Source organism: Pelophylax lessonae, assembly GCF_965119305.1.
Source record: "Pelophylax lessonae genome assembly, chromosome: 3".
In the NCBI taxonomy this organism is placed as follows: Eukaryota; Metazoa; Chordata; class Amphibia; order Anura; family Ranidae; genus Pelophylax; species Pelophylax lessonae.
In genome coordinates, this window is record NC_138770.1 from 22,752,851 (window position 1) to 22,777,404 (window position 24,554).

A 24,554-nucleotide genomic window follows, 5' to 3' on the forward strand; every position below is an offset into this window, starting at 1 on the left:
TCCAAACTGTGCCAGCTGTAATGTAGCCACGCCTTCTTCCACCTCTTACACACGTGATGGTGAGGGCGCCCCCTTAGTAGTGCTTCCCCACTCACCAGAGCAATATGACTCCCAGCTTTTCAGCTACCAGAGTCACAAACATCCTTCACACTCTCCTCACCTCCGATGGCAAAGGAACTGGATCCTCCTCGCTCACTCCTGCAAGTCTGCTGCACTTTCTGTCAGTCTCCCTCCTAGACTCAGCTTCCTCCTCCAACCGCTGTTCCAGCAGGAGCTCCGCCTCTTCATACACACTCAGGGAGGAGAGAAAGGGGAAGGATATACAGTACATACACACACAGCACAAGGCCGTGTTCACACTACCAGACGGTTCTCAGGGCTGCAGTTCCTCTGAGCTCCACAAGGTGGTGATCTCACTTCTACCCAGACAGGAAGTCTCTCTGGAATACAGATAGGAAGTTCCGGGTGAGAGGTGAGTCGGGAGGAAGTAGAGAGGAGACGTTGCTGGAAGAGGCAGCAGAGGAGGTATTAAGATCTTATTTTCTATTTACACCCAGTAACCCCCCCCCCGTCATGTCTGTCCTCTTCCTCTATAGTCACTGTGACGTCTTTTATCTCCAGCAGATGATGATACACACATATATAGTGTGGAAACCTAGATTAACCCCTTCAGGGTCAGAACATTTCCCCACTTTTGGGGCTGGAACATTTTCTTCATTTTGAAGATAAATTCTAGTAATATGTTCCTCTAAACAAACAGCACTGATAATAAATAGACAAGACAATGACCATCCTGACTAGAGATGGGCTCGGGCGTGTTCAAGTTTGCACGTGCCCGATCCCGCCAGGAAGCCGACATTGCACTCCGCTAATCACAGAAAGTGAGAGATTTCCCGATCCGCAGGTGCACAGATCAGTAAATGTCTCACTGCCTGTGATTAGTGGACTGCAGTGTCGGCTTCCTGGCGGGATCGGGTACGTGCAAACTCGATCACGCCCGAGCCCATCTCTAATCCTGACCATACATGGCCTACAAAGGGCAATTATTACACAACACAGGCAGCAAATGGGCAATCATTACAATATGCAGCCAACACAATGATGGAGTACAGGGGTCAGGAGTATGGAGCCCCTTACATTGCTGGTCCGGAGGAAGAAAACATTCCCCAGCCTGCCATGAAGAATATGTTCCATCATTGACAGAGGGAGGAAAATACTGAGGGCTCTGAGGGAAGTATAGGAGCTGAGGGGATGTGAGGGTTTAGTAAAGCTGGAAGACTTTAGGGGCCTCTGTATGTAATGTATCTGAAGGACTCTGAGAACCTTGAGGGGGTAGTCAGGCTTCAGGGCTCTGAGGGAATAGGGGGCTGGAGGGCTCAAGCGACTATGAGGGACAGAGGGGGACTATGATTGTCCTCCCACCCCACCTGCACTTATTTTTCAGACCTTACAGAACTGGCAATCTTAACCATCTTAGTGTCCCACTGGTCATGTGATTTGTTCTGGAATATTATGTAAGATGAAGAAGGGAATTCCTGCATTCGTTGGTGAGCACTTGTTCTTAGAGGAGTTCTGTTTCAGCTGCAAACCAGCTCAGAAACCAAACAAACCCAACAGAGAAAAGGGAAATTCTGATCTGGCAGGCTAGGAGGGTCCAAGGTCCTCCAAGATGTAACAAACCTGAAACAGTCCAGATTAAGGCCTCTTGCACACGATACTCCTGTTTGAGCATCTCGCAGCTTGAAAAAGCTCAGTACAGCTTTTTCTTTTTTTCTCTGAGCTAAAATAAAGCCCATTAATTGTAATGTGCCTGTGCACAGAGGTGTGTAAACAAGTGCTGTGCATTCTTCAGTAAAAACAAAATAGAAAAATCTGCATTTTTGGTCAGTATTTTAAGCCTTCGTGCACGCAAATACACACCAATACGCTTGAATACACGCAAATACATAAAAAAAAAAAACGTCTGGAAAAAGTAGATGCTTAAACAGGAGTATTGTGTGCAAGAGGCCTTAATGGGCTGTATTTTAGCCAAAAAAAAATCTGTACTGAGCTTTTTCTAGCTGCAGTGTGCAAGAGGCCTAAATGTATTCTCATGGGGACAGAAGTTCTTAAATGTACAGCAACTCTCCTATTACCGCCCCCACCCCCCCCCCTCATCCATATATTATTGTGACCAATACCATCCAAATAATTCTTACCTTCATTTCCCAAAGTTATCCATCTACAAGGAGACCTGTATAGATCAAATGATGGCACCAGTGAGGATGGAGGAGGACCAAAGTCATATGACTGAGAAGATACTAAACCTCACCCTGGAGATCATCTACCTGCTGACCGGAGAGGTGAGGAGGATTCTGGGAGGTCACATGATACCATTCTTATCTCTAATAATAATACACAGACCTGACCAGAGAAGTGAGGAGGATTCTGGGATTCTTACATGATATTCCTATTGGTTCTTCAATACAGAGATTTCCTCCTCTGAAGTCAGGTGATCATATGACCATCACAGTGCCTCCATGTGACTCCCTAAAACTTGAGAGACACAACATGCAGAAGATTCTAGAAGTCACCAAAAAGATGATGGAGCTGCTGACAGGAGAGGTGAGCGGTGCTGGGAATTCTGAGACATTAGAAATACGGGGCAAAAATTTGGCAAGAAATACGGGGCAACTTAGGAAACAGTGAACATAGGTCAATTAGTTTCAGTATTAATCATAGTAATCGGAAACATAAGGGCAATAAAAGAACACTCAATTTCAAAAGAGCCAATTTCCCAAAACTGCGCTCTCTGCTAGGAAATATCAAATGGGATAGAACCCTGGGAACAAAGAACACGGAGGAAAAATCAGAGTGCTTCAATAGCATATTAAACAAAGGGATTGGCCAGTGCATTCCAAAGGGAAATAAATTTAAAAGAGCAAAACTAAACCCTGGGTGGCTAAACTCCAACATAAAAAGGCATATTAATACTAAAGAAAGGGCCTTCAAAAAATACAAGACTGAGGGGTCATTGGCAGCATTCAAGTATTACAAAGAGTGTAATAAGAAATGTAAAGACGAAATCAAGGTGGCTAAAATAGAACACGAGAGACATATAGCGGAAGAGAGTAAAAAGAACCCCAAAAAATTATTTAAGTATATAAACGGTAAGAAAGCGAGGCCAGAACACATTGGCCCCATAAAAGACAAGGGAGATTTGGCCACAGAGGACAGGGAAAAGGCAGAAATGTTAAATGATCTCTTCTCTTCAGTCTTCACAAAAGAATTGGAGGGCTACACTAACCTAGCTTGTAAGGCCAAACTAAACAACACACCTCAGGAAGTACCGCCATGGCTAACAGAAGATAGACTTAGAACTAAACTAGAGAAACTTAACCGGTTGCCGACCAACGCAGTACATATACTGCGGCGGTCAGCACCGGCCAGGCAAAGTGACGTATATATATGTCACTAGCCTGTCACTAGCTTGTGAGCCAATAGCGGGCGAGCGTGCACCCGCTGAGGCGCACTTCCGCCCCGGCTCGTTCCTGAACAAGTCCGTGCATGTGACCGGCGGACCCGATGTCCACCGGTCACTCGCGATCGTCCGCCATGAAGGGAGAAAGGCAGGCGGCTAATGTAAACAAAGCCGCCTGTCATTCTCCCCTGTGTAAAAATGGAGATCATACGGTTCTACTATGTAGGACCGTTGATCTCTGTTCTTACACCAGTAGCCATGTCCAATCACAGTTAGAAGCACGCCCCTAGGGACACATTGTCATTTTTACAGTAACAGTGCATATGTATAGCACTGATTACTGTAGTAATGTCCCTGGTACCCTCAAAAATGTCAGTCAAGGGTCCGATCTGTCCACCGCAATGTCTCAGTCCCGCAAAAAAAAAAATCGCAGATCGCCGCCATTAAAAACAACAAAAATTACAAAAATCTTTCCCTTAGTTAGTAAACGCAATAACTTTTGCGCAAACCAATCAAAATATGCATATTGTGATTTTTTTTTTTACCAAGCATATGTAGCAGAAAACAAATTGGCCAAAAATGTTAAAAAAATTAGATTTTTACATTTTTTTGGGGGGGAATTTCATATAAAAAAAAAATGTGAAATATATTGTTATTTTTGCAAAATTGTCGCTCTTTTTTTGTTTATAGCGCATGATCAAAAAATCACACAGGTGTTCAAATACCACCAAAAGAAAACTCTGTTTGTGGGAAAAAAAGGACATCAAATTTGTTTAGGTACAGCATCGCACGACCGCGCAATTGTCCGTTAAAGTCACAAAGTGCCGAGTCTCAAAATAGGCCCTGGTCAGGAAGGGGGTAAAATCTTCCGGGGCTTAAGTGGTTAACATAAATAAATCACCGGGACCGGATGGCTTGCACCCGAGGGTTCTTAAAGAGCTTAGCCAGGTGATTGCCAGACTATTATTCTTGATCTTTAAGGATAGTTTACAGACGGGTATGGGGCCAGCTGATTGGAAAAAAGCCAACGTGGTACCAATATTTAAAAAGGGGCCGAGATATATCCCGGGTAACTATAGGCCGGTCAGCCTAACATCAGTAGTCTGCAAGATTTTGGAGGGGATGTTAAGGGACCACATACAAGACTTTAGTAATGAAAACGGTATTATTAGTAGTAATCAGCACGGATTCATGAAAAATCGTTCGTGCCAAACCAATCTATTAACCTTCTATGATGAAGTGAGCTGCCACCTAGATAAAGGTAAACCTGTGGATGTGGTGTATCTGGACTTCGCAAAGGCCTTTGACACCGTTCCCCACAAATGCTTACTGTACAAACTAAGGAAGGTAGGTATGGACCATAGGGTGAGTACCTGGATAGAGAACTGGCTCCAGGGGAGGTTGCAAAGGGTGGTGATTAATGGGGAGTACTCAGATTGGGCAGGTGTGGAAAGTGGGGTCCCCCAGGGTTCTGTCCTGGGGCCAATCCTATTTAATTTATTCATAAATGATCTAGAGGAGGGGATATCGAGTAAAATCTCAGTATTTGCGGATGATACTAAACTAAGCATGCCAATATCTTCTATGCAGGATGTAGAAACCTTACAAGCGGACCTGAAGAAAATAATGGGGTGGAGGGAGGGGGGCAACTACATGGCAGATGAGGTTTAATGTTGAAAAATGTAAAGTAATGCACTTGGGTGCCAGAAAGCAAGTTACTCACTGGGGGGGGGGGAACCTCTGGATGAGTATAGGATGGAAAAGGACTTGGGGGTACTGGTGAACAACAGGCTTGGCAGTGGCATGCAATGCCAAGCCGCTGCAAGCAAAGCCAACAGAATACTGGGATGTATAAAAAATGGGATTCACTCCAGAAATAAAGAGATTATTCTCCCACTCTACACTGGACACTTTGCTACAATGTAAAGTAGTGAGTGTACAGCTTGTATAACAGTGTAAATTTGCTGTCCACTCAAAATAACTCAACACACAGCCATTAATGTCTAATGCCTAAGTGACAATGTCCGAACTGGGCCCAAAATGTCAATATTTTGTGTGTCCACCATTATTTTCCTGCACTGCCTTAACCCTCTTTGGGCATGGGGTACACTGGAGCTTCACAGGTTGCCACTGGAGTCCTCTTCAACTCCTCCATGACATCATCACGGAGCTGGTGGATGTTAGAGACCTTGCGCTCCTCCACCTTCCGTTTGAGGATATCCAACAGATGCTTAATAGGGTGTAGACCTGGAGACATGCTTGGCCAGTCCTGGGATGTATAAAGAAGGGGATTCATTCCAAAAATAAAGAGATTATTCTCCCGCTCTACAAGACTCTGGTCCGGCCACATCTGGAGTATTCTGTCCAGTTCTGGGCACCGGTCCTCAGGAAGGATGTGCTGGAACTGGAGAAAGTCCAAAGAAGGGCAAAAAAAATAATTAAGGCAATGGAGGACATCAGCTATGAGGAAAGACTACAAGCACTGAACCTATTCTCTCTGGAGAAGAGACGATTGAGGGGGGATATGATATCAATGTACAAATACTGTACTGGCGACCCTAGCATAAGGAACAAACTATTCAGAGAAAGATAATACAATAAGACACGTGGCCACTCACTAAAACTAGAGGAAAGGCGGTTTAACCTTAAAATACGTAAGGGGTTCTTTACTGTTAGAGCAGTAAGGATGTGGAATTCTCTTCCGCAAACAGTGGTATCAGCAGAGAGCATCGATAGTTTCAAAAAACTATTAGATGGGCACCTTAAAGACCACAACATACAGGGGTATACAATGTACAACATACAGGGGTATACACTGTACGGTTAACAGCAAACACACACACACACATCATAGGTTGAACTGGATGGACTGATGTCTTTTTTCAACCTCACTAACTATTATCCAGTAACAGACAAGGGATGTGTCTGGATGGTGACTGTATCATTGTGTGTGTCAGGTTCCTATAAGGTGTCAGGATGTCACTGTCTATTTCTCCATGTAGGAGTGGGATTATTTAGAAGGACACAAGGATCTCTACAAGGACGTCATGATGGAGAATCAGCCGCCCCTCACATCACCGGGTAAGAGGAGACTTTATTGTAAAGGAGAAAGCAGTACGGAGGCTCCACCTAGATCCCCCATCATCTGATAAACACATAGAAACAATGTATTCAGTCAGTGTGTGTGTTTCCTACAGATGGATCCAGTAATGAGAACCCACCAGAGAGATGTCCCCGTCCTCTGTATTCCCGGGATTCCACACAGGAAGGTCACACCATCCCTCACCATCATCAGGTAGATGAGGAACAATCACTGATAGTATCATTAGGATCTGTACATTATCTGCATTGTTACCATTGATGTCATTTTTATTATATATTCAGAGTGGAAACCTCGGGGATTATAATATTGTTGTTAAAGAAGAGTATGAAGAGGAGGATGAGGAGTATGGAGTGATGGAGAAGTTTTCAGAAGGACAGAAGGGTATGATGGAGCCACCTAATACCAGGAACCCACCAGAGAGATGTCCCCGTCCTCTGTATTCCCGGGATTCCACACAGGAAGGTCACACCATCCCTCAATGTTACAAGGTTGGTGGGATGGATCATCTAGAACATGGACTCATTGAAGTGATATTTTTAAATGTGATGTCACAATATTTAAGTTTATGTTTTACAGATGACCTCTTCTATTATTTTCTTGGTTTAGAGTGGAGATCCAATCGATATTGAATTTGAGGTTAAAGCAGAAGAAGAAGAGACGTATGTGAGGGATGATCAGCAGTCTATGGAGGAGGATGGAATAACGGGGACATTTATAGAGGAGGACACTCCTACAGAAATCAGCACAGGTGGGTCATTAATAGTGATATTCGGATCGGATATCGGCCCCGATACTGGCAAAATAGCTGGATTGGGGATCGGTAAAATTTAGCAGACCCACGGGCCGATCCGGGGCGTCGCTACTATGTTGCATGTTAATGCTACTCTCCAGGCTTCTGACCCTCCCTCAATCACTTCAATTGGAGAAATAAAAGCTTTTACTCATCTAATTCTTCAGTTGCAGGCATTCTTCTTCTGTTTATGGGGGGGGGGGGGTTCGTCTTTCTTTCGGTATCCACATCACTGGCTGTGTGATGTGGACATTTCCTATTGGATGTCCAGCAGCAGGATTTAGAAGAGTGACATCAGCGAAAGGGGGTGGCACTGGCATATCTGCAGTGCTAAATTTACCGTTTAGTAAGTTTTGTTATAAGGTATCTGCCAATCCCGATCCGGAAGTATTATTTTGTTATATTATGCATAAAATGAATCAGCGCTAATGGAATGAAATCTCAAAGGTTTTAGGAGAGCTGACTTTGCATCATGCTATAAAAATCCTGAATAAAACGTAAAATAAAAACAATAGGACTTGAATTAGATGAATAAATGTTGTATGAGTGATGAATCCACGTGTTCCAATATTAATCTAAGTGTATAAACTAATGTATAAAATCTATATATAAAAATCATACAATATTAAAATAAATAGATATCTGTAAAATACAAAAATTCAATAGTTTAAATTTAGAAGTGCAGATAAGTGTTGAAAGTCCGTGATAGTGAAATTTTATCTCTCAATAAGGATAAATTAATAATGAATAAATAAATAGATGAGAAATAAATATAAAGTCCTTGTGCAATAATTGATGTGACTGTTAGTGATCAAATAAAGTTCATGGTGCTCAAATAAATAAAGTGACAATTGGTGGTTTATCTTTAAAACAATTTGGTGAAGTTCCAGTGATGTGATCCGAAGTGAGCAGAAATCATTTAGGTGCAATGGCCGCTCACCTCATTGCACCATTACAGGCGCTTTGTGCTGGTATATGACCCTGGAATAGGGATGCTGGATTTCCTTAATAGGCTTTCCTTAATTAAAAATAATGATAAAAAATAATAATAATATTGCATAACTCAAGTAACCTATGCATGTACAGCTAAAAGATATAGAAACATCTAAAACCATTAATTTGGTGCACTGGACGGTCCCGCCCACTCCCTCTGGGGGTGGAAGGGGGATGAACCGGTTTAACTGAAGCTAATTTATATTTTGATCTACTACTGGTATGACCAACTCTGAGGAAGGGAGCTTGACTCCCGAAACGCTTTAGCGGTCCTATCTTCAAGGACATGTTCCAGTTCATGTGTGATGGATTCTTGTAACACAATTTTAATTATATTCATGTCTGTGAGTATGCATTTGGCATTTTAATAAAATTTTATAAACAGTGAACACGGGTAATGCACTAGTTGTTTGCGCCTCCTTTTTCTTTTATGTTCTCTGGCTGTGCCTGACTTATGAGTCCTGACCCTTACACTGTATAATTTATATTGTACATTACATACTCTTGACCCCTGCACTATATACTCTATGTTGTACATTACATACTCCTGACCCCTGCATTATATACTCTATGCTGTACATTACATACTCCTGACCCCTGCACTATATACTCTATGTTGTACATTACATACTCCTGACCCCCGCACTATATACTCTATATTGTACATTACATACTCCTGACCCCTGCATTATATACTCTATGCTGTACATTACATACTCCTGACCCCTGCACTATATACTCTATGCTGTACATTACATACTCCTGACCCCTGCACTGTATACTCTATGTTGTAGTACATTACAGACCCCTGCACTATATACTCTATGTTGTACATTACATACTCCTGACCCCTGCACTATATACTCTATGTTGTACATTACATACTCCTGACCCCTGCACTATATACTCTATGTTGTACATTACCTAGTCCTGACTTCTGCTTTGTCTCTCCTCTACCCACTGCTATATATACACATAATATGGATTCTCTTTTGTTACACCCATTTTCTACCAGCTGGACATTTTATATCGGTAGATAGTGAGTAGGTGTCCCGCACATCAAGGCGTGGCCTGGCGTAGGTCCAGACTGAGACTGCCATTTACTATCATACAGCAGGTCTTGACTTGATGTGTGGCTCCTGGGACACCTAGTCACCCTCTACCATTTACTAGTTACCTTGAGGGTGGAATTGTAAGATCCTCAGAGACAAAGCTGTCTGATGTGGGCCGAGTCCTGGTTTAGGGGAACCAATCTGCTGATGTCTAGTAATAATCTTTGTATTTCTATTTTAGTAGATGGACGGGAGATGAGGAAAACCTCTGAGGATTGTCTCACTTTGTCTCCAGACTGTAAAGTAGAAGATGAGGACATCACACAGTATAGTCCAGGAGAAAACCCGGCTACCTCAAATGTCCATCCGGCACCACACAGTGTAGATGGACCATCGTATTCCTCTTATCCTGAGGAACCTCAGACTGTGAAGGACAGTGCCGGACCATCGTATTCCTCTTATCCTGAGGAACCTCAGACTGTGAAGAACAGTGCCGGACCATCGTATTCCTCTTATCCTGAGGAACCTCAGACTGTGAGGGACGGTGCCGGACCATTGTATTCCTCTTATCCTGAGGAACCCCAGACTGTGAGGGACGGCGCCGTCCTTCCAACAGATAAGAGGTTTTCCTGTCCTGAGTGTGGGAAGTGTTTCTGTTCTAACTATGGTCTTAATGTGCATAAAAGAACTCACACAGGAGAAAAACCGTACTCCTGTCCTGAGTGCAGGAAATGTTTTTCACAGAGGTCCACTCTTAACAAACATCAGAGATCTCACTCGGGGCAGAAGCCGTATTGCTGTTCTGAGTGCGGGAAACGTTTTTCACAAAAGTCTCATCTTTACACACATCAAAGATCTCACATGGGGGAGAAGCCGTATTCCTGTCCTGAGTGCGGGAAATGTTTTTCACAGAAGTCCACTCTTAGCAAACATCAGAGATCTCACTCGGGGCAGAAGCCGTATTGCTGTTCTGAGTGCGGGAAACGTTTTTCACAAAAGTCTCATCTTTGCACACATCAAAGATCTCACACGGGGGAAAAGCCATTTTCCTGTCCTGAGTGCGGGAAATCTTTTTCACAGAAGTCCTCTCTTCACAAACATCAGAGGTCTCACACGGGGGAGAAGCCGTTTTCCTGTCCTGAGTGCGGGAAATCTTTTTCACAGATGTCCTCTCTTTACACACATCAGAAAACTCACACGGGGGCAAAGCCGTTTTTCTGTGCTGAGTGTGGGAAATGTTTTTCAGTCAAGTCCTCTCTTTACATACATCAGAGATCTCACATAAGAGAGAAGCCGTATTCCTGTCCTGAGTGCGGGAAATCTTTTTCACAGATGTCCTCTCTTTACAGACATCAGAGAACTCACACGGGGGAGAAGCCGTTTTCCTGTGCTGAGTGTGGGAAATGTTTTTCACAGAAGTCCAATCTTTACATACATCAGAGATCTCACATAAGAGAGAAGCCGTATTCCTGTCCTGAGTGCAGGAAATGTTTTTCACAGAAGTCCACTCTTTACAGACATCAGAGAACTCACACGGGGGAGAAGCCACTTTCTTCTCCTGAGTGAGGGAATTGTTCCTCAATGAAGTCCTGTCTTCCTGTACATCAGGGATGGCACACAACCCTCGAGGTGTATTAGTGCCTTGAGTGCGGGAAATGTCTTCTTTATGAATGTTGCTGGATATGTGGGGAAGAAGCACACCCTGATATACACCTCAGATATACTCCATGGCTGATTTTCATGTAAGAAACAGTTGATAAGGAGATGAGAGATGACCAGAGACATGGATGAAGTGTTGTACCGTGTTGGCATTTCATTGGTTGAGTAAATTTTGGGGTGTAGAGTGGTAAGTAGAGCCGTGAAATGAAGGAATCACCTTCAGAATGTCTTGCTTGTCTGTGTGACGGTTACTGATAATGATATAGCGGGTTACAGAGCTAGAAGCTGTGAGATCCCATATATCTTTATTAGTAAACTTTACACAGACAAGACAGAAATTCTGAAGTTGATATCCTTCATTTCAAGGCTCTACTTACCAGTGGTGACCCAGAAGCGTGTCTCTCTGTCTTCAGTCCATCCTTCTCCCATCCCCCAACAGGAGGGAAGGAGAACTCGGAGATAAACTAGGTGAGAACTTCTTTCCTTTGCTCCTGTGTGGGTTTGGGTGGCTTGGCGGAGTGCGGCACGAGAGGTAACAATGCTTGTCTTTATATTTCTACATATCTTGTCTGGGTGGAGGTTATTGGTTGGAAAATATTTATACTGTTTGATTTTCTGTAAATAATTTCTGTTTCCCCTTTGAAGGGAGATATTATGTGTGGTTTGATGAAGTGATTGGCTCAATAGTTACCACTTCAATTACATGTTTAGTTTTTATAAAATAGATGAACAAATATGACAAGCATTCATTCATCCATGACAAATGTTGGTCTAATTTTATTTCATTCAGTGATTTCCTATGATCATTGGGTCCATCTAGTGGCCATAATGCGGTATTGATCTATTTTTCCTGATTGAGGTATTTTGGAACTAATACCTCATTATGGCCACTAGTTGGAGCTGACGATTATAGGAAATCACTGTGTTTATTAGAATACGGCCAGAATTTGTCACGGCTGGACACATGCTTGTTACACTCTCCCAACATATTCTTTGCATAGACCCCTTAGTTTCCTGTGTCGGGGGGGGGGGGTCATACTAATCCTTGAGATCACACCCATGTATTTATGAGTACAGTACACATAAATACCAGAGCTGTGTTTGCATTATTTTTGCACACATGGTAAAATGCAGATTTTGGGCCCGAAGATTAGATAAAACCACCAAACATATATTTTCTGAAAGCAGAGGCCCTGGAGAATAAAATGGTGGTAATTGTTAAGGAGTTCCTCGTACACAAATGTCACCTTCATATCCGGGTTTATTTTCTCCTTTCCCCCATTTTCTATGGTGTGATCTTTTCTACAATACTTTGTTATAATAATGTAACACGTTGTGTATTGTAATGTGCACAAATTATTACCGACTCCGCCTCCACATTCCAGACAAGTCATTTTCCTGACCAATTGGATTTTTTATTTACTATTTCCTGATTCTATGACTGCAGTCTTGTTAAAAGTAACATTATAATAAAATAAATTATTAAACAAAAATAAAAGTTGTGTGTCGGTGTAAGGAGGAAAATCTTTGGTACCCAAAATTGTTTATTGATGACAATTTAAAAGGTCACTTTAAGCAGGTCATGAATGTAGAGTTCACCATCAGTAATGACCAGAGTGCAGTGGTCAGGAACATGTCATATACAGTCCTGTGTATAGAGTGCAGTCTCCTGTGTATAGAGTGCAGTGGTCAGGAACATGGCATATACAGTCCTGTGTATAGAATGCAGTGGTCAGGAACATCATATACAGTCCTGTATATGGAGTTCAGTGGTCAGGAACATGTCATATACAGTCCTGTGTATAGAGTATAGTGGTCAGGAGTATATCATATACAGTCCTGTGTATAGAGTGTAGTGGTCAGGGGTATATCATATACAGCCCTGTGTATAGAATGCAGTGGTCAGGAACATCATATACAGCCCTGTGTATAGAGTGCAGTGGTCAGGAGTATATCATATACAGTCCTGTGTATAGAGTGTAGTGGTCAGGGGTATATCATATACAGCCCTGTGTATAGAATGCAGTGGTCAGGAACATCATATACAGCCCTGTGTATAGAGTGCAGTGGTCAGGAGTATATCATATACAGTCCTGTGTATAGAGTGTAGTGGTCAGGAGTATATCATATACAGTCCTGTGTATAGAGTGCAGTGGTCAGGAGTATATCATATACTGCCCTGTGTATAGAGTGCAGTGGTGAGGAGTATAGCATATACAGTCCTGTGTATAGAGTGCAGTGGTCAGGAACATGTCATATACAGCCCTGTGTATAGAGTGCAGTGGTCAGGAGTATATCATATACAGTCCTGTGTATAGAGTGCAGTGGTCAGGAGTATATCATATACTGCCCTGTGTATAGAGTGCAGTGGTGAGGAGTATAGCATATACAGTCCTGTGTATAGAGTGCAGTGGTCAGGAACATGTCATATACAACCCTGTGTATAGAGTGCAGTGGTCAGGAATGTGTCATATATAGCCCTGTGTATAGAGTGCAGTGTGTCTGCTCCCAGTTATGTCTGGGGTTATTGATAATGTCCCATGCTGATATGTGGTCTACCTGCTCACTTCCCTCTCGGCTTATTTAGACATTTTGCAGGAGATAGGGATGTGGATTATTTGCTGTCTTGTTCTTGTTTGTAATGGTGACCTGCAGTACACAATTGGGCCTGGTATACATTTTTGGTGGACACAGCACTGTTTATTTATTTTTTGTGTAAGGTCCTCTTTGAAATCCACACTAAACCTGAAAGGCCAGGTATGAATTTGTGGGGAGACATCGCACACCATCCCTTTGTTTACATTCACCAATCAGCCAGGAACCCCCGGCTGACAACCAAATGGGATGAGCAGGGATGCGTCACTGGTTGTCAGGATGCTTGCGCCCACCTACTCTCTACTGGTGATGAGCTGAACTTCCCTGTGTTAGGTTTGAGCATGGTTAAAAGAACTTCAAATATTTAGCAGATGCCAAACCCCACTGAATTAAAAAGGGAGCAGAATAAAAAAATGCCAAATTTCTGAGCTGGTAGGCAAGATACTCTCAAAAAATTGCATGGGAAGGGGGAAGGGGGCACTGCCCTGGGGAACATGTTCTAAAGCAAAAAAAAAAAAAAAGATTTTCCTTCAGGCCTGCGCAGTTATTTTTCTAAGTGATACATTATTAATCTTCAATTCTTTGGGGAGCGTGTCCAAATGGCGACCAGGACAGCCGTGTGTTAGAGGAGCTCTGCTGCCATGTGAGTTATATATCCATACTATTGGTAAGACTGCTACTAGAGGACCTGTTTTTCTGCTCTTTCCTGACCATTGAAGATGACAAGAGGCAGACTGCACTCTGGTAACCTGCAGACTACGGATACTGCGGACAACTCTGGGTTTCAATGTTGGTGAAGAAGATTTTCTGTTTTTCCCACCACACCAAACGGAGGATTGTGATTTGGCTGTTGTGGAGGAAGACAACTATAATGCTGTAATGCAGGCAATGACCAGCTGCCAATCGTCACCTCTAACATAGACCTACTCCAAACCCATATCGTCTGATACACCGGGATAAGGATAAATTCCATCTCTGCATGGTTGAGGCAGACCACTGAATAGGCTACTCAGAGGGCACTGTACAGGATCATTCTGCTATGATACATACCCCGAAATCTAAATTCAAATATCTGGAAGCCAGAGCCAAAGACGCAGAAAACCACAACAATCTTAGTATCCTGGAGCTACCCAATGGTGGCCTTCAATGAAAGCCTTCTTCATACTCCTGCAGGCACAATTAATTAAAAAAAAAAATTCTGTTGTAGTTAGGAGCAGCCAGAACATGGTTACTCACAAGGGCAAATTTGAGCTTGTTGAAGGTGGAGTCGCAGGCCGCGGTCCAGTTTACCCTCCTATGTGCTGAAATTGGAGACAAATTTATGATAGTTACAGTGTCAAGAAAAGACATTATTCGTTTTGTGGTATGAGGAGTAGGCTAGTCATGGATGCCATGGGCTTTTGTGGATTCTGGATTAATTTTCCCTCCCCCTACTTGGTGGCCTATGTACTGCACCTCAGCCATTCCAAGCTGGCATTTGTCTGGTCTTATGCCAAGGCCTGCCCTACAGATGCAATCCAAGATGGGCCCCACATGCAGCAGGCGCTCCTGCCAGGTGTTGCTAAAGATCGCTTTGTTATCTAAGTAGGCACAAGCAAATCCCTGGCATCCCTCTCACAAGCTGGTTTACAACTCGCTGAAAGGTGGCGGGTGCATTTTTCACCCCGAAGTGCATCACCGGCAATTCAGTCAAAATAGGTGATGAAGGTGGAGTGTTCTATGTCCTCCCCAGTAAGGGCAATCTGCCAGTAACCCTGATTGAGGTCCAGGATGCTGACATATTGGGCCCTGACCAGTCTGTCCAGTAGCTCGTCTATGCGCAGCATGGGGTAGGTGTTGCTAACAGTGTAGTCATTTAGTCACCTGTAGTCTACGCAGAATCAGGTGCTTCCATCTTTTTTAGTCTCTAGCACTCCTGGAGATGCCCAGGGACTGCAAGAGAGCTGTATAATACTCAGCTGTAGCATCCCTGTGGGTTCTGCTTGTATGGTCACTTTTACTGACTCAGGAACTTGATATGGGGCCTAATGTATTGGTTTTTGTCCATGAGTTCCTACATAGTGAAGGGCTAGATCGAATAATCTCAGGGCTGCTAAAAATCCGATGGCCCATTTCTCTATCATGTCACGCATCTGACTTTTCTGCTGGGAACTTATTTGAGCCCCAGTTGGAATTTGATCAAGGAAGATGATTGACTTTTGTGGCTTGCAGGATGTCTGGCAGGTTCCCTTCATCAGCCCCGCTATAGGGGTAGGACAGATGGCCAGTATGGTCAGGGTCCATTTACTGTATTCTTTAAGTTTGTTTACATGGCCTGTGCGCTGTGATTGGTCACAATCTTCTAGGCTAATCGCATAGATAGTCTTTTTAATTGTGCAGTTTTTTTCTGGGGGGTGAGGGACTATCAGGAGGACTTGTTGGGCCTTACTGAACTCTCATCCATGGGCCCTGAAATCATACCACATCTCCTGCCATGTCTGAGCAGCTTTGAGGTGACTGTGGGCCATGCCAGCAATTAGAGATAGCCGGTGTCCTGAACCTCCCCTTCACAATGTTCCTACAGTAAGGTCAAAGTTCAAAGGGCCTCGGACCTTCCGCCCGTATAGGAGTTCAAATGGGGAGAAGCCAAGGGACTCCTGCGGCACTTCTCAGTAAGCAAACAAAAGATGGGAAAGGAGTCTTTCCCAGTCTGCCTCACTGTCTAAAAAGACTTTCAGGATGCCTTTAATCACTTAAGCCCTGGAAGATGTTACCCCCCTTCCTGACCAGGGCCTATTTTGCGATTCGGCACTGCATGACTTTAACGGACAATTGCGCGGTCGTGCGACGCTGTACCTAAACAAATTTGACGTCCTTTGTTTCCCACAAACAGAGCTTTCTTTTGGTGGTATTTGATCACCTGTGCGATTTTTACTTTTTGCGCTATAAACAAAAATAGAGCGTCAATTTTGCAAAAATAACAATATTTTTCACATTTTTTTATATGAAATTCCCCCCCAAAAAAATGTAAAAATCAAAATTTTTTAACATTTTTGGCCAATTTGTTTTATGCTACATATGTTTGGTAAAAAAAATTGCAAAAAGCGTATTTTGATTGGTTTGCGCAAAAGTTATCGCGTTTACTAACAAAGGGAAAGATTTTTGTAATTTTTGTTGTTTTTTTTTAACTTGTAATGTCGGCAATCTGCAATTTTTTTTTGCGGTACTGCGACATTGCGGCGGACAGATCGGACCCTTGACTGACATTTTTGACACTTTTGGGGTTACCAGTGACATTACTACAGTAATCAGTGCTATACATATTAGCAGATGCCCTACAGTTGCTACTGCTGGAGCAATTCTTCGACTACACTCCAGTAGATGTCAGAAATTGGATCAAAGAAAGGAAACCTCAGACAGTGGAGGAGGCAGCCAGGCTGGCGGACGAATTCTATGAGAGCAGGCGGGTCGACCTTCACAGAGGATCATCAGGATTATGTCCCCAGTACTATCCTCAAGCGCCAGCACCACAACAATCAGGACTAATCCCTAACCCCCCGGCAAATCTATACCATAGGCCCAATGGAGTGCAGTGCCATTTGTGCAAGAAATTTGGGCACTATCAGAGAGACTGCACTCAGAAACGGAACCGCGCTTCATGGATTCGAACAGGGCCACCTTCCCCAGCCCAAGCAGCAGTTCGCTACTACCACATCCACAGGCAGTCACCCAGATACCTGTCCCGCAGTGGGGTACAGTGCCACAGGTGCAAGCAGTTTGGGCACTATCAACTAGACTGTACCCAGAGCAGGAACCAAGCTGCATTGATCCAACCAGGGTCACCCCCTTCAGCACAGATAATGGTCCCCTACTATCCCGCAGAGGTTTCCCCAGTTGTACCCAGGTTTGAACCTACTGAGGAGCAATTGGGTATCCTTCACGAGGCTATCCCAGTGCAAGCAGCTGAGGACAACAGGGCTCACCACAGACAGACGGTGAGACTAAATGGACAAGAAGCCAGGGGACTGAGAGACACTGGAGCCACCATAACCCTGGTACAACCGCACAGGGTTAAACCCTCACAGCACACTGGGTGTGCTGTGGCTGTAAGGGTGGCAGGGGGAGCCATCCACAAGTTACCCGCTGCCAGGGTGCATATTGATTGGGGCACCGGGGCTAAGTCAGTGGAAGTGGGCATCATGCCAGATTTACTAGCAGAGGTCTTGTTGGGGAATGACTTGGGGTGTTTAACCTCATAATTTATAACCCCGACTTCGGAAGGAGCACTCCCAGTCACCACCAGACAGCAGGAACCAGCTATGAATGCCTCACCCTCTCTAGATACCCAGATGCCTCAATGTTTGGACTGGGAGCTGTTTAAGCCAGGTTGGGGAGGATGGCATGGAGCCTCCGGTGGCATATCTGAGCAGAAAACTTCTATCCAGGGAGGTCAGTTATGCCACCGTTGAAAAGAGTGTTTGGCCCTAGTGTTGGGCAATCAAGAAACTGCAGCCGTATTTGTATGGACGTTCCTTTACAGTAATGGCGGACCATAACCCACTTATTTGGCTCAACCGAGTAGCCGGAGATAACCCCAGACAGTTGAGATGGAGCTTGGCACTGCAGCCCTACAACTTCATTATACAATACCGGCCAGGGAAGCAGAACACCAATGCTGATGGGTTATCCCAGCAGACAGAACTGGAGAAATAGACTCTACTACCCGGACATCCCCAAGCCGACCCGTTAGGGTTTAGGCGGGTATGCCATCCCATGGAACTAAGGGGGAGCTATGTGACAAAATGGAAGTTTTGCCTGTAAGGGAGAGGGTTAGTTGTCAACAATGTCTCTCCAGAGGTGTGAAGATTTTGTCCCAAGTTGCCATGCTGCCGTGTACTTCTTGTGACAGATACTAATGTCATCAGCTCAACCCTCTTAGTCATCAGCTCAACCCTCTTAGTCATCAGCTCAACCCTCTGTCTTCTCAGACATCATTGAATATGCTGATGTGTATTGTAGTTCATGAGCTCGAGGACGGCCGTCTTCCAGGTAATTGGCTCAGGCTGATTGAGTCATTGTCATCTGTTAAGAATACTGTTTGTGGTCATTATTCCTTAGAAATATTCATGAACTCCCATTGCTTCTGTTCAGAGGGCTAGATAATTAGTTCAGTTCTTGTATACAATTTCATCTACATGTTATAATGTAATCATTCAACCCCTGACCTGTGTGTAGTAATTTGATGAGGAGGGGGATGTGTCCATGTGTGTATAAATTGACTGCGTGTGAGTTTAATAAAGTGTTCATTTACCCCTTCATGAAGTCTGGACTCATGTTTGGGGGAATGGGGAGCTTGATGGTATTTTCACTGGCATTTCGGGAGAAGCTGCATGGATCTCTCTCATAGAGACTATAGGATCCGTTACAATGACTCTCTATGAACTGATCACATTCCAATCACCGATCATCTAATCATTGGTAAAAAAGAAGACTCGGCACAGAATATTGTACGAAGAGTTTTTATTGTACAAGATCAGAATAAGCGATTACCACACAGTAATGATATGAATAAAATAAAGCTTAAATCTTTTATAATAGAATTAACAAATGTGTCAAATGTATTAATAATCATACATTGGTTGGACCAATAAAAAGCCGGCTACTTCAATAAATCAAGCTCATGTATTGTTATGGTTTCCTGCCCGTTGCCTCTCGTGGGGAGGGATTGGTAAAGGTAGACATTTGAGTCATGATATTACCACCCCGTTAAGCTTAAATGGCAGCCAGATGGGGCAGTACACATGGCACTGCAATTCGCGCACCTGCAAACCTCACACCCCCTGTCACAGTGTGTATTCTCTGATGGCTAAGAAGGCTTCCTTTTTGACCAAAACATTTCTCGCACTCAGACCATCAATAGGAAAGCTCACCTGTGTGTATTCTCTGATGTCTAAGAAGGTTTCCTTTTTCATTAAAACATTTCCCGCACTCTGAACATGAATAGGGATGCTCACCTGTGTGTATTATCTGATGCCTAAGAAGGCTTCCTTTATGATTAAAACATTTCCCGCACTCTGAACATGAATAGGGACACTCCCCTGTGTGTATTCTCTGATGGCTAAGAAGGCTTCCTTTTTCATTAAAACATTTCCCGCACTCTGAACATGAATAGGGATGCTGACCTGTGTGAATTCTCTTATGTCTAAGAAGGTTTCCTTTTTCATTAAAACATTTCCTGCACTCTGAACATGAATAGGGACGCTCAGCTGTGTGTATTCTCTGGTGGCTAAGAAGGTGTCCTTTTTCATTAAAACATTTCCCGCACTCTGAACATGAATAGGGACGCTCACCCGTGTGTTTTCTCTGATGTCTAAGAAGGTTTCCTTTTTCATTAAAACATTTCCCGCACTCTGAACATGAATAGGGACGCTCATCTGTGTGAGTTCTCTGATGGCTAAGAAGGGTTCCTTTACGATTAAAACATTTCCCGCACTGTGAACATGAATAGGGACACTCAGCCGTGTGTATTCTCTGATGGCTAAGAAGGGTTCCTTTTTCATTAAAACATTTCCCACACTCTGAACATGAATAGGGAAGGGCACCTGTGTGTAATCTCTTATGTCTAAGAAAGGTTCCTTTATTATTAAAACTTTTTCCGCACTCTGAACATGAATAGGGACGCTCACCCGTGTGAATTCTCTGGTGCTGAAGAAGTTGTCTTTTTTCACTAAAACATTTCCCGCACTCTGAACATGAATAGGGAAGCTCACCTGTGTGCATTCTCTGATGGCTAAGAAGGTGTCCTTTATTATTAAAACATTTCCCGCACTCTGAACACGAATAGGGACGCTCACCTGTGTGTATTCTCTGATGGCTAAGAAGGTTTCCTTTATGATTAAAACATTTCCCACACTCTGAACATGAATAGGGACGCTCACCTGTGTGTATTCTCTGATGGCTAAGAAGGGTTCCTTTATTATTAAAACATTTCCCGCACTCTGAACATGAATAGGGAAGCTCCTTTGTGTGCATTCTCTGATGGCTAAGAAGGTTTCTTTTCTGTTTAAAACATTTCCCGCACTCTGAACATGAATAGGGAAGCTCACCTGTGTGCATTCTCTGATGGCTAAGAAGGTTTATTTTCTGTTTAAAACATTTCCCGCACTCTGAACATGAATAAGGAAGCTCACCTGTGTGTATACTCTGATGGCGAAGAAGTTCTTGTTTACTTTTAAAACATTTCCCGCACTCTGAACATGAATAGGGAAGCTCACCTGTGTGGATTTTCTGGTGTCTAAGAAGGTTTCCTTTTGCATTAAAACATTTCCCGCACTCTGAACATGAAAAAGGTTGCTCCCCTGTGTGAATTCTAAGGTGCTGAAGAAGGTAACTTTTTTTACTAAAACATTTCCCGCACTCTGAACATGACAATGAATTCTCTCCTGTATGGTATAAAGAAGATTCCCTGAGATGAGATGGTTTCCAGCACCCATCGGCACTGTCAGATATTAGAGGACTATGTGAAGTATCAGGAGATTCCAATGATCTCCTCCAATGGTGAGGTCTGTCATGTATATTATGAGGAACGGGATTTACTTCTGGAGAAGATGCCATGTCATTATCTTCTGTAGTCACATCTTCCTCCGATATCCTTCTATTCCCACCACAGAGTCCGTCTGTCAGAAGACAAGAAAAATTACCAAGAGTTTTCCACACTCATATACACTGCTCAACACTTTATAATCAGAGTATAGCATCAAGTCAGGGAAACTCCTGGGATATTCATCTGGTCAGTCAAGTAGCAGAGGGGGTTGTTAATCAGTTTCAGCTTGACAGGGCTGTAGAAGGTCCTTAACCCATCAGCAGGACCGGTATCTGCTCCTTTGTGCAAGGAGGAACAGGATGAGCACTGCCAGAGCCCTACAAAATGACCTCCAGCTGGACACTGGTGTGAATGTCTCTGACCAAACAATCAGAAACAGACTTCATGAGGGTGGTCTGAGGGCCCAACGTCCTCTAGTGGGCCCTGTGCTCACTGCCCGGTGTTCCGTGAAAAAACCATACCCGTAAAAATTCCATAACCTCGTCACTTCCGGTGCACCTACGTCATTGAACATCTGAGGAGCTTACTAGTGCGCATGCTCGGAGGGTATAGAATTTTCACAGTAGTGTGTGTAACGTTACACCGCCTCAGCTGTTGCAGCGGTTACATTAAAGGTCACATTAAAACAGCTCGGCTGCAATATGAGTCATCTCCGCTTCTATCCCTATCACTTCCCTGATCTCGGCTACTAAATGTAAAAGCGGTGGCGGGTCTATGAAAATATAAATCACGGAGCCGAGATCTCCGTCATTTAGATTTCATACACCCGCCGCCGCTTTTACATTTAGTAGTCGAGATCAGGGAAGTGACAGGGATAGAAGCGGAGATGACTCATATTGCAGCCGAGCTGTTTTAATGTAACCTTTAATGTAACCGCCGCCACAGCTGATGCGGTGTAACGTTACACACACTACCGTGAAAATTCCATACCCTCCGAGCATGCGCACTAGTAAGCTCCTCAGATGTTCAATGACGTATTCGGAGCTGTGAGCATGTGCACTGCTACGCTGCTCAGTTGTTCCATTACGTTTCTGACAGGAAGTGATGTGGGTATGGAATTTTCACGAGGTATGGTTTTCTAACGTTACACCGGCACCGTGGAGCTTGATTGGCATTTGCCGTTGGAACACCAGAATTGGCAGCTCCACCACTGGCACCCTGTGCTTTTCACAGATGAGAGCAGGTTCACCCTGAGCACATGTGACAGACGTGAAAGGGTCTGGAGAAGCCGTGGAGAACATTATGCTGCCTGTAACATCGTTCAGCATGACCGGTTGGGTGGTGGGTCAGTGATGGTCTGGGGAGGCGTCTCCATGGAGGGACGCACAGACCTCTACAGGCTAGACAATGGCACCCTGACTGCCATTAGGTATTGGGATGAAATCCTTGGACCCATTGTCAGACCCTATGCTGGTGCAGTGGGTCCTGGGTTCCTCCTGGTGCACAACAATGCCCGGCCTCATGTGATGAGAGTATGCAGCCAGTTCCTGGAGGATGAAGGAATTGATACCACTGAATGGCCCCCACACTCGCCTGACCTGAATCCAATAGAACACCTCTGGGACATTATGTATCGGTCCATCTGACGCCACCAGGTTGCACCTCAGTCTTTTCAGGAGCTCAGTGATGCCCTGGCCCAGATCTGGGAGGAAATACCCCAGGACACCATCCGTCGTCTTATTAGGAGAATGCCCCAACGTTGTCAGGCATGCATACAAGCACGTGGGGGCCATACAAACTACTGAGGACCATTCTGAGGCCCTGCAATGACATTTCACCAAAATGGACTCGCCTGCTGCATCATTTTTTCACTTTAATTTTTGGGGTGGCTTTAAATTCAGCCCTCTGTAGGGTGATAATTTTCATTTCCATCAAACGATGTGGCATCCTTTTCTTCCTAACACATTACCCAGTCCATACCAGTATAGATCCTAACACATTACCCAGTCCATACCAGTATAGATTCTAACATATTACCCAGTCCATACCAGTATAGATCCTAACACATTACCCAGTCCATACCAGTATAGATCCTAACACATTACCCAGTCCATACCAGTATAAATCCTAACACTTTACCCAGTCCATAGCAGTAAAGACCCTAACACATTACCCAGTCCATACCAGTATAGATCCTAACACATTACCCAGTCCATACCAGTATAGATCCTAACACATTACCCAGTCCATACCAGTATAGATCCTAACGCATTACCCAGTCCATACCAGTATAGATCCTAACACATTACCCAGTCCCTACCAGTATAGATCCTAACACATTACCCAGTCCATACCAGTATCTAGGTCCTGAATCTAGGGAAGCAGCTGGCAACACTGAGAAGATTCTCCACACTGAAGGATAGCTGGGAACGTACCCGTCAAGTAAAGGCAGAGGCCTGCACAGAGGAGGGCGGAGATACAAGGGTGCAGGCATCAGAGCAGAGTAGTTGGGTGACAGTTAGGAAGGGTAGAAGAGAACAAGGCACTTGTCATACTCTCACCAATGAGGCCGAGCATTGTCGAGCACCCCAATAAATACGCCCTTTGCGTGATGTTGGGGAATCCAGTCAGGGACCAGCATTGGTGGAGCAGAGTGACGCCCCTAGCTGCCAGGGGAAGAACTCCTCCAGTGAGGGCGGGAGCAAGGGAAAGGAAAGACAGGTTCTGGTGGTAGGGGACTCAATTATTAGAAGGACAGAGAGTGCAATCTGTCACAAAGACTGTAAGTGCTGAACTGTCTGTTGTTTACCGGGCACTTGGGTTCGTCACTTCACGGATCTGGTGGACAGATTATTGGGTGGGGCTGGGGAAGACCCAGCTGTCATGGTACACGTGCGTAGCAATGACAAAGTCAGAGGGAGATGGAGAGTCCTAAAAAATGACTTCAGGGATTTAGGAGCTAAGTTGAGGAATAGGCCCTCCAAGGTAGTATTTTCAGAAATACCGAGAGGCAGCAGGAGATGAGGGAAGTAAACAAATGGCTGAGGAGCTGGTGTAGTAAGGAGGGCTTTGGGTTCCTGGAGAACTGGGCCAACTTCTCAGTCTTTAGTAGGGACGGATTGCACCTAAATGGAGAGGGTGCAAACGTACTGCGTGAGAAGATGGCCAACAAGTTAGAGGGGCTTTTAACCACTTGCCGACCGCTCACTGGAGCTCTACTGCGGCAAAGTGGCTCGTTCCCGTCCAGCGACGTAGGTCCTTGTCGGCGGCACACGCGCACCGCCGGAGGCTCGCTCCCACTGTATTCAGTCACAGCGGGAGTCGGGCCAGGGGAGGAGCAGCGATGATCACCACCGCTCTTCCCTGATCATCAGGGAATC

General features: G+C 44.4%; 2 protein-coding genes and 1 pseudogene across 3 annotated transcripts in view; 2 read left to right on the top strand and 1 right to left on the bottom strand.

Moving 5' to 3' along the window:
• The window catches only part of LOC309550703, a 167,092-nt pseudogene that overhangs the window by 28,161 nt on the left and 114,377 nt on the right, over positions 1–24,554 (top strand). The window contains exons 2-4 of the transcript XR_014226168.1: positions 2,214–2,342; positions 2,470–2,604; positions 6,463–6,541. The product of XR_014226168.1 is annotated as an uncharacterized misc_RNA (transcript). The remainder of the gene's footprint in view (positions 1–2,213; positions 2,343–2,469; positions 2,605–6,462; positions 6,542–24,554) is intronic.
• Positions 8,282–11,024, top strand: LOC309549771 (uncharacterized protein; the record flags this gene model as incomplete). The annotated part of the gene is made up of 2 exons (XM_082250281.1): positions 8,282–8,324; positions 10,099–11,024. The coding sequence occupies 2 exons, from the start codon at positions 8,282–8,284 to the stop codon at positions 10,962–10,964; spliced, it is 909 nt and encodes a 302-aa protein (XP_082106407.1). The 3' UTR covers positions 10,965–11,024.
• The window catches only part of LOC309549772 (uncharacterized protein), a gene marked incomplete at both ends in the record, with an annotated part of 33,225 nt that continues 28,215 nt past the window's right edge, over positions 19,545–24,554 (bottom strand). Inside the window, one exon of the mRNA XM_082250282.1 lies at positions 19,545–21,049. Within this exon, the coding sequence (XP_082106408.1) occupies positions 19,545–21,049 (1,505 nt within the window). The remainder of the gene's footprint in view (positions 21,050–24,554) is intronic.